General features: G+C 37.6%; 1 protein-coding gene across 7 annotated transcripts; it reads left to right on the top strand.

Annotated features, from left to right (window-relative positions):
* Window positions 1–603: 603 nt before the first annotated feature.
* On the top strand, window positions 604–10,063 carry LOC114444144 (uncharacterized). Of its 7 annotated transcripts, none has more exons than XM_028418550.1 (13): window positions 604–1,110; window positions 1,658–1,766; window positions 1,987–2,149; window positions 2,246–2,438; window positions 3,562–3,669; window positions 4,286–4,393; window positions 5,012–5,119; window positions 5,737–5,844; window positions 6,465–6,521; window positions 6,749–8,750; window positions 8,856–8,936; window positions 9,148–9,282; window positions 9,830–10,063. In XM_028418550.1, exons 2-13 carry the CDS (start codon window positions 1,664–1,666, stop codon window positions 10,054–10,056), a joined length of 3,393 nt encoding a protein of 1,130 aa, XP_028274351.1. In that variant the 5' UTR covers window positions 604–1,110; window positions 1,658–1,663; the 3' UTR covers window positions 10,057–10,063. The 7 variants fall into 7 exon arrangements, with proteins under 7 accessions (XP_028274351.1, XP_028274354.1, XP_028274353.1 ...); XM_028418553.1 differs by having other exon boundaries at window positions 605–1,110; window positions 1,658–1,746; XM_028418552.1 differs by lacking the exon at window positions 604–1,110 and having other exon boundaries at window positions 1,617–1,746.
* Window positions 10,064–10,604: the final 541 nt, after the last annotated feature.

Here is a 10,604-nt window from a genome sequence, read left to right as displayed (position 1 = left end):
AGAAAGATCACCCACATAATCTGACATTAAAACTGCCGGCATCTCACTTAAAAAGGGCTTGTTAACACTCACCCACAGTGGTGTGTAAGTGTATGTGTGTGTAGTTTTCTTGTGTGTGACAAGATTTAACCCCGCTGTGGTCCTGGGAGGCTGATAGAGAGTTTAAAAGGGATTAGAACAGGATTAGAGTCCAACTGGGAGGGATTAGCCCCCTGACTCTCAGAGCGGCTCTCATAGCAGCTATCAGACACACATCTGTGACACATGCACAGGTGAGCCACAAGTGTTGTGTAGAGACCGTGCACTTTGCCATTAGTATGTACTGAAAAAAGGATGTTTTTGAAGTCTGTCGACATGTCAGCCTGCAGAACAACGCAGATCAGCAAGGCCATTGGACCAACTTTCACACTGTGAAAGACCACTTTATTTACCTTCAGTAAACTTTTCAGCTTCAAAGTCAAATCACGTTTGTCTAAATATAATATCAAACATACATTTTGCGTAATATGTGCGCACACACACATACAAACACAAAGAAAAGGCCCTCTTGACCGCGTATTTACCCGAGCGCAGCCTCTTCCTTCAACAAGACAAATATATGGTCCAGAGCGTTTGCCGCTACCGTGTGTGTGTGTGTGTGTGTGTGTGTGTGTGTGTGTTCTGGTAATCATCACCCTGTGGGGACTGCAGACTGTTTACACAGTCACGCAAAGGGGACCGGTTACAGAGTGGGGACCAAAAATGCGGTCCCCATAAGGATAACTGCTTTAAATCAATAAACAAGTTGTTCTAAAGGTGCCTGTGTGGTTTTTAGCTTTGGCCCAAAATGCATGTTTTTTGGTTAGTGTGTGTGTGTGTGGGCTTCAACCCTACGCCCCCTAACACTTTTTTGGTGCTACTACATTCCCTGCTTCTCACACACACTTCTTCCAAATATGGTTGGGTGCCGCCCACTTCCTGGTCCTCATTAGGAATGATTAGGAAAGCAAGGTGTTGTTTTCAGTGTTAAAGACCGAAAGCCGCATGGTGGATGATAAACCAGGTTATTTACTGCAATATTCCTCAAAGGAGCTGTCTCCTCTGTCCAGAGGTGAAAGTGAGAGATACAAGGTAAGCACATGTGCATAACAATTAATTATAAACATTAGATTGATGAAATAACTTTAGCTAGTAAGATTGCTAACTTCCCTGGTAGCTCTAAGTTGCTACAAGGCTTATTTCATGCTAACGTAAAGACTTGGATGATAACTCTGGGAGGTAATGTGGTTACATTTATTCAGTTAACATTGTAACGTATCTCTGTAATAGCTGTACTTTTCTCGGCTGAGGTCTTCATTTTGCATGGAATTAAAAACAACTACTGGGCATAAATTAAAGCAGCTTCATGCAATATCAAGAAATGTATTCATGAAATGTAAGTTATAGTAGAAATCATTTTAATTAATTGTGTGAGGCTACAGAGGGAAGATTTGAATGATTTTGTGAGAAATTTAATAGTTGATATATTGAGTGAGAGCTTTACTATATGACCATTGTACAAGAAGTACACAGAGGGTCTGTTCCTCAGGGTGTGTATCCATTTCAGTTTCAAATAGATAAATATATGTACTGGTAATGTAAATAAAAGTCACACTAATTTGTAAAATCCTTTATGCAGTAGGAAATGCCACGGCGTGTAAGCCCTCTTAATGATGCCTACCATCATGTTGCTACAAAGACTGACAAAACAGCCAAACTGGAAGTCAGGTATATTGACACAGTGAAAGGTAAGGTGCAGTCTTTCGTGATTGATCAGTTAAAAAGCTACATAACTTATCTGCTGTACATCTAATACTAAACAAAGTACATTAACTAAACACTGATTTGCAGTGCAGTTTCTGTGTCATTCTCATCCGTTTTATGTAAGTGGTATGTTCTTTTAGTACATATGAGCATAGACGATTTTAAAATAGAATAACTGTGAGGTTTTTATTTTGTCTTTTACAGGGCGTGGTGTGTTTGCTAAGGGTCCAATTAGCAAAGGAGATTTTGTTGTTGAATATAGAGGAGATATGATAAGTGATGATGAGTCTCAGAGAAGAAGAAGACTTTACCACAGATCATGTCAAGGATTTATGTTTGATTTCAACTGGAGGGAAAAGATATGGTGGTAAGACAACTAAGATATGCTCCTTGTACACAATGCTGCAACATGTAAAAAATACTGAAAAAAATAAATTCCTGTTCTCGTTTTCATCTTTTCAAGCATTGATGCCTCTAGAGAAGATGGATCCTTCGGGCGCCTTGTTAATGATGATTACAAACATCCGAACTGCAAGATGAAAAAAATCAAGGTGAATGAAAAACCACACCTCTGCCTGTTTGCCTTGAATGACATTAAAGAAGGAGAAGAGATCACTTATGACTATGGAGGCGAAGACTACCCATGGAGAACACAGGTATGTTAGTATAAACTGTATAAAATGGCTCATAATGTTGCAGAAAGATAAAATATATGTCTGCTTTTCTTCAAGTAAAAGTTCAAGTAAAATGAATGGGGAGATAAGGACAAATAAAACCATGCTGACAGAAAACTTAAAAACAAAAGCGTTAAACACAAACTGAGTATTCTTAGAGGAACAAGAGGCATGGCAGTATGAAATCACACACAACTTAATGTGTCAGATATGATACTGCAAACATTTACCAGCTGCCAATTACTGCCAAATATAATGCCAAAATGAAACCCCCTTGGGATTAAGTATTTATGATTCTGACTCTGATTAAAACATGAAATGAAATGCTGAATTCTCTGCATTTTATGAAATGGAGAGAAATGGACATAAAACGACAAAAATGTAAACAGACTGCCAGCATTGCTCCGATTATGGATGACTATAATCATCCACTGTCACTACCAGAGACTGACATTGATAATGGGACCTGTCCCAGCAGCACTGATCAACAGGTACAGTCATGTGTGTTCCTTACGTCTAATCCTTCAGTGTATTTGTGGTCAAAGGTTAAATTTTTTTAAATCATTTTAAAGAAGTTAATGTGGTAGTGGAAGACTGTTTTTGTGGAAATCTAGTGATAATCATTACATCTAAACAATTTTCTATAATGAATACAGATGGTCAGTGGTAGAAGAATGTTCAGGGTTGATCTGAACATTTACAAATGTTTGTTTCTTTGTTAATTCTTACTCTAAAATGGACACTTACGGGGTCCCCACAAGACACACACATGTACTCACACTCTTTTAGTAGACCTTTTGATTTGGGGCAGAAACTGGACAAACTGGTCCCCATAAGGAACTTTATCACTGTGTGTCAAATGTCCCCACAAAGGACACATTCTTCACAGTGTGTAAGCACAGAGACTGGTTGTTAGAACCAGATTTTATAATGTAAATTTCATGTTTTCTATATGAATTCTGGTCCAGATCAGTATACGTCAGTTTAGTGATGCAGTTTAAGTAAATATTTTTCCTTATTTGCATATTTCAGTACATTAGTGCTTAATTTCAGCATTTTGTTATCTTGTTTCATGTTATAAAATATTGTAAATATGTCTTTACAGACTGCCTTCATTGAACTTGTTCCCGTGGCAACGGATGACACCCCTCTTCCCTCACTACAAGAGACTGACATTGATAATGGGACCTGTCCCAGCAGCACTGATCAACAGGTACAGTCATGTGTGTTTCTTACATCTAATCCTGCAGTGTATTTGTGGTCATGGGTTACATTTGTATCATTTTAAAGAAGTTAATGTAGTAGTGGAAGACTGTTTTTGTGGAAATCTAGTGATAATCATTACATCTAAACAATTTTCTATAATGAATACAGATGGTCAGTGGTAGAAGAATGTTCAGGGTTGATCTGAACATTTACAAATGTTTGTTTGTGTCTTAATTCTTACTGTAAAAAGGACACTTACGGTGTCCCCACAAGACACACACATGTACTCACACTCTTTTAGTAGACCTTTTGATTTGGGGCAGAAACTGGACAAACTGGTCCCCATAAGGAACTTTATCACTGTGTGTCAAATGTCCCCACAAAGGACACATTTTCACAGTGTGTAAGCACAGAGACTGGTTGTTAGAACCAGATTTTATAATGTAAATTTCATGTTTTCTATATGAATTCTGGTCCAGATCAGTATACGTCAGTTTAGTGATGCAGTTTAAGTAAATATTTTTCCTTATTTGAATATTTCAGTACATTAGTGCTTAATTTCAGCATTTTGTTATCTTGTTTCATGTTATAAAATATTTTAACTATAAAATATGTCTTTACAGACTGCCTTCATTGAACTTGTTCCCGTGGCAACAGATGACACCCCTCTTCCCTCACTACAAGAGACTGACATTGATAATGGGACCTGTCCCAGCAGCACTGATCAACAGGTACAGTCATGTGTGTTCTTTACGTCTAATCCTGCAGTGTATTTGTGGTCAAAGGTTACATTTGTATCATTTTAAAGAAGTTAATGTAGTAGTGGAAGACTGTTTTTGTGGAAATCTAGTGATAATCATTACATCTAAACAATTTTCTATAATGAATACAGATGGTCAGTGGTAGAAGAATGTTCCGGGTTAATTTGAACATTTACAAATGTTTGTTTGTGTCTTAATTCTTACTCTAAAATGGACACTTACGGGGTCCCCACAAGACACATTCATACACACATGTACTCACACTCTTTTAGTAGACCTTTTGATTTGGGGCAGAAACTGGACAAACTGGTCCCCATAAGGAACTGTATCACTGTGTGTCAAATGTCCCCACAAAGGACACATTCTTCACAGTGTGTAAGCACAGAGACTGGTTGTTAGAAGCAGATTTTATAATGTAAATTTCATGTTTTCTATATGAATTCTGGTCCAGATCAGTATACGTCAGTTTAGTGATGCAGTTTAAGTAAATATTTTTCCTTATTTGCATATTTCAGTACATTAGTGCTTAATTTCAGCATTTTGTTATCTTGTTTCATGTTATAAAATATTGTAAATATGTCTTTACAGACTGCCTTCATTGAACTTGTTCCCGTGGCAACGGATGACACCCCTCTTCCCTCACTACAAGAGACTGACATTGATAATGGGACCTGTCCCAGCAGCACTGATCAACAGGTACAGTCATGTGTGTTTCTTACATCTAATCCTGCAGTGTATTTGTGGTCATGGGTTACATTTGTATCATTTTAAAGAAGTTAATGTAGTAGTGGAAGACTGTTTTTGTGGAAATCTAGTGATAATCATTACATCTAAACAATTTTCTATAATGAATACAGATGGTCAGTGGTAGAAGAATGTTCAGGGTTGATCTGAACATTTACAAATGTTTGTTTGTGTCTTAATTCTTACTGTAAAAAGGACACTTACGGTGTCCCCACAAGACACACACATATACTCACACTCTTTTAGTAGACCTTTTGATTTGGGGCAGAAACTGGACAAACTGGTCCCCATAAGGAACTTTATCACTGTGTGTCAAATGTCCCCACAAAGGACACATTCTTCACAGTGTGTAAGCACAGAGACTGGTTGTTAGAACCCGATTTTATAATGTAAATTTCATGTTTTCTATATGAATTCTGGTCCAGATCGGTATACGTCAGTTTAGTGATGCAGTTTAAGTAAATATTTTTCCTTATTTGCATATTTCAGTACATTAGTGCTTAATTTCAGCATTTTGTTATCTTGTTTCATGTTGTAAAATATTTTAACTATAAAATATGTCTTTACAGACTGCCTTCATTGAACTTGTTCCCATGGCAACAGATGACACCCCTCTTCCCTCACTACAAGAGACTGACATTGATAATGGGACCTGTCCCAGCAGCACTGATCAACAGGTACAGTCATGTGTGTTCTTTACATCTAATCCTGCAGTGTATTTGTGGTCATGGGTTACATTTGTATCATTTTGAAGACGTTAATGTGGTAATGGAAGACTGTTTTTGTGGAAATCTAGTGATAATCATTACATCTAAACAATTTTCTATAATGAATACAGATGGTCAGTGGTAGAAGAATGTTCCGGGTTAATCTGAACATTTACAAATGTTTGTTTGTGTCTTAATTCTTACTCTAAAATGGACACTTACGGGGTCCCCACAAGACACACACATGTACTCACACTCTTTTAGTAGACCTTTTGATTTGGGGCAGAAACTGGACAAACTGGTCCCCATAAGGAACTGTATCACTGTGTGTCAAATGTCCCCACAAAGGACACATTCTTGATAGTGTGTAAGCACAGAGACTGGTTAGAAAAAAGTACTCTTATTACTTAATCTATTAATTGTTTTCTCATATTGGTAATATGTATCTCATCTAAACAATAGTTTAAAAAATGTTTTATCCGCATATCACATATGTGCTTATTAATTTGAGTATTTTGTCATTTAATTTTGATTTTTGTTTTACTGTACTTGAGATAAAATGTCATTTATACTTTCTTTTTCTGACAAAGTTTTGTAATGAAGATGAGATTGAGGTACCAAGACTGAGACGCACCAAAAGTGTCATAGTAAGTTCTTAATTTTGTACTATCAATCATTTCTGTTTCTCCTAATTCATTTATTTAAAATCATCAAGTGACTTGTGAAGTCTAATCTGAGAAAGAATAAACGATCACCTTTTTTAAAATTTCTACGTTTTACAAACAATATATATAACAATTATATATCTTAATTTACTTCAATCATTTGTGATCATAGTACAGCTCTACGTATTCATAATATTTTTTCTTTTCAGATGAAAGACATAGATCTTGAAGATTCCCCAGAACTATATGATACAACATCAGGAAGTGCTGATGATTACATTCCAGATACCACATGTGAAAGTGATAGTGACACTGACACTGGCCTTAAAGCAAACACAAGGACAACACGCCGGTCTCTTGATGAAAAACTGGAGGATTCCAGGTCAGGAAGTTCCCCTGTCTGTGACACCACAACACCATACCAAATCACTGCTGACAGAGTTTCTCTGCCATCTGATGACACTGAAGCAGAAGAGGAGCCTTCTTCAAGTCAGGCTGTAAATGACTGCATAGTTGTTAGCACATGCCAAAAAAGAGGGGGAAAAAGAGTGTATGACAAGAGGCACTACTGCTTGTATTGCAGTAAGCCCAATGCCAAGATGGCAAGGCATCTAGAACGTGCACATCAAAATAAACCCGATGTAGCCAAAGCGATAAGCTTTCCAAAGGGTTCCAAAGAGAGAAGAAAACAATTAGATCACATTCGCAAGAAAGGAAACTTTGCACATAATGCTGCTGTTATTGAATCAGGAAAAGGGGAACTAGTTCCCTCTAAACGACCATCTAAAGAAGCACAGGGAAATGACTTCATGCACTGTGCATACTGTCAAGGATTGTTCAAAAGAAAAGTCCTTTGGCGACATATGCGTCATTGTACACTTAGACCAGGATCTGTTGCAACCAAACCTGGAAAGAACCGTGTTCAGTCCATGTGTACATTCACAGGACCTGTTCCAGGCCATATCAGTACACATCTGTGGAAGGTGATCAGTGCCATGAATCCTGACCCAATCACAGACATAATAAAAAGTGACCGGGTCATTATTGATGTTGGACAGCACTTGTTAAACAAAGGCGGCACATCAGCCAAGAATCAACAGAATGTACGAGAGAAGATGCGAGAGATGGGTAGGCTGATTAACAACGCCAGAAGAGTCACCACCTTAAAAAAAATGGAAGATCTCATAAATCCAAAAAAGTATATGGAGACTGTTGCAGCTGTTAGGGCTACATGTGGGTATGACAGTGAGACAAACAAGTTCATGATTCCATCACTAGCAAACAAACTTGGGAACACGCTGGTTAAAGTAAGCAAACTTTTAAAAGCTCAGGGTTTAATCTCAGACAACAAAGACCTTGTGAAGATGGCCAGTGACTTTCAAGAGGTCCATCAGGAAAAGTGGAATGAGATGATTTCAGCTACAGCACTGAGAAACATCAGAGAAGCAAAGTGGAATGTTCCCACACTCATGCCTTTCACTGAGGATGTCCAGAAACTGCATGCGTATCTCAGTCAAGTGCAGGAAGAGTGGTACAAGTCACTCTCTGAAAACCCCTCCACAAAAGCCTGGATGGAGCTGTCAAAGGTGTGTTTGTCCCAGATTATTCTCTTTAACCGGCGCAGAGAAGGAGAGGTGGCGAGCATGCCATTATCTGCATTTTCATCAAGAGACACATCTGATCCACATGAAGATGTGGACTGGGCACTCTCTGAAGTGGAAAAGAAACTCTGCAGACACTTTTCAAGGATCATCATCAGAGGAAAACGAGGTCGCCCAGTTCCAATCCTCCTGACTCCAAAAATGCTTCAAGCATTAGAACTCCTTGTTGAGCAAAGAGAAGCTTCTGGTGTTTTAAAAGACAATGGCTACATGTTCGCAAGACCAGAAGCTATGACACATTTCCGAGGTTCAGACTGCCTCCGTGGCTTTGCACAGATGTGTGGTGCAAAGTGTCCCAAGTCACTGACATCCACCAGACTGCGAAAGCACGCTGCAACCCTTTCAACAGTGCTGAACATGACAGACACAGAGATGGACCAGTTGGCCAACTTTCTTGGACATGACATAAGAATCCATCGTGAATTTTATCGACTCCCTGAGAAGACATTGCAGCTTGCCAAGATCAGCAAACTTCTAATGGCACTCGAGCAGGGAAGACTCGCTGAGTTTCATGGAATGAACTTGGATGAGATTGGGATAGATCCAGATGGTGTGTTATTTTACTATTTTATGTACCTTTATGTAGTTTACATCTGTTCCTTCAAGTTTACTTTGGTAAGCTGTACTTCATACATTTTTTTTGTTACTTCAACAGAAAAAGTTGTTGACTGTGACGAGGAAGACCGGAACATTCAGGAGGAAAACTGTTCATCTACTGTTGATGGTCTGTACTGCAGTAAGGGTTGTCAAACATACCTCTCTGTTGTTATAAGCGTTCTTTCATTGCAGTCCTGGTGTATAAAAGGATTTCAGCAGTCTTGGTTAGTAAGCTCACTAATAGTTGTTTCATTGACTGTAATTGGTAGGTAGAAGATCAATCATCATGAAAAAAATCATTTATCCACTGTATCTCTTACTTATTTATTTTGTTTGGTTATTTTCCACAGAACTGGACACAGAGGACACACCACTTCATACTGAAGGTAATGAAATTACACCACCACCTCCTAAGAGATGCAGACCACTACCATCAGGTGATGCAACACCCTCAGGAGACAGTATTCTCATGTCTTTTTCCAAGGGTGAGCCCATCACAGTCTTCTCTTTCATTTACTTCCTCAACAGTTTCAAAACCTTATTTAAAATGCAACTCTTTAACCTGCCATATTCAGTCAGCAAAATCAAAATTCAGGTGACTTGATTGTTTTGATAAAATGTATTAAACTACAAAGACACAAACTTTGACATTATTACAGACATAAAATGAAAGAAACAACTGAGGCAACAAATTCTTCTTTTGTTGTGCATAAATCTTAAAATCTCAATGCTCAGAAACCTAGTCCATAGTTATTGATGGAATTAAATGCTTCGATATAGTTTTTTTTTGTTTTTTTAATCAAATCTTTATTATTTCATTAATGTCTAAAAAAATACCCACTGCAATAGCTGGATTTAACAATTTTCTTTTTCATTTGCTTTGCAGAATCCACAAATCAGTATTCTTAATTTGTAATTTCATTCACATGTAAAGTGAAGATAATTTTGCATATACTGTACTTTTGGCATTTATATTCATTTCTGAATTCCAGCTTACACTGTTACACTTACACTCAATTACAAATGTTGCAGGTAAAACTGTCCCAAAGAAGAAATCCCCCTGGCAGCAAACTGAGGTGCAAGCAGTGGAGAGGCACATGAAACAGTTCATCACATCTTGTATTGTACCAGCAAAGAGTGATTGTGAGAAGTGTTTGAGGAAGGAACCCGAAGCTCTTAAGAATCGGGACTGGCAGAACCTGAAATTCTATGTTTACAACCGCATCACAGCCTACAAAAGGAAACTGCAAGATAAATAAAATTGAACTAAGGTCATGTTCTTCAGTTTAATATATATATATGTATATATATATATATATATGTTGAAATTTTTTTTGAATAATAGTTAAATTAAAGGTTCATCTTTGATATTAAAATTGTGAGTTGGCTGTTTTGGGTATACATAGTGGTTAGAAGTATATTCATTATAGTGGCCTGGTTAGTAGTGGATAGCTGGTCCTGGTATAACAGGATTTGCAATAACATTTATCATAGTTTTTTTAGGTTTCTGTACTGGTGAAAAGATACCTTTACACTGCTTTATCTACTAATAACTTTTAGGTTTTAAGGGAGTTAAAACTGAAAAATAATAATGTCCCCACAAATACATGGGAACCTGTGTGAAATATGCAAATAATATTCAAATTAGGTCCCCATCAACCACGTTGACTCGATTTTTCACAGGTCCCCATTTATGATGGGGAAAACATTATTTCATAATTTCAGCAATTTAAAGGCGTGTATTTGCTAACACAACAGTGCTTTGTGTACCTGATTTTTTTCAATGCTCTAGGAGGTCTAGAAAGGC

This window comes from Parambassis ranga, chromosome 12, assembly GCF_900634625.1.
Source record: "Parambassis ranga chromosome 12, fParRan2.1, whole genome shotgun sequence".
Lineage (NCBI taxonomy): Eukaryota > Metazoa > Chordata > Actinopteri > Ambassidae > Parambassis > Parambassis ranga.
Note: the sequence above shows the minus strand (reverse complement) of the source record. Positions and strands in the feature narration are given on the sequence as shown.

Excerpts from the sequence above, each read along its gene's own strand:
- LOC114444144 (XM_028418550.1), top strand. The coding sequence starts at position 1,664 with ATGCCACGGCGTGTAAGCCCTCTTAATGATGCCTACCATCATGTTGCT. Across the intron at positions 3,670-4,285 it reads CCAGCAGCACTGATCAACAG|ACTGCCTTCATTGAACTTGT; the intron begins GTACAGTCATGT and ends ATGTCTTTACAG. Across the intron at positions 5,120-5,736 it reads CCAGCAGCACTGATCAACAG|ACTGCCTTCATTGAACTTGT; the intron begins GTACAGTCATGT and ends ATGTCTTTACAG.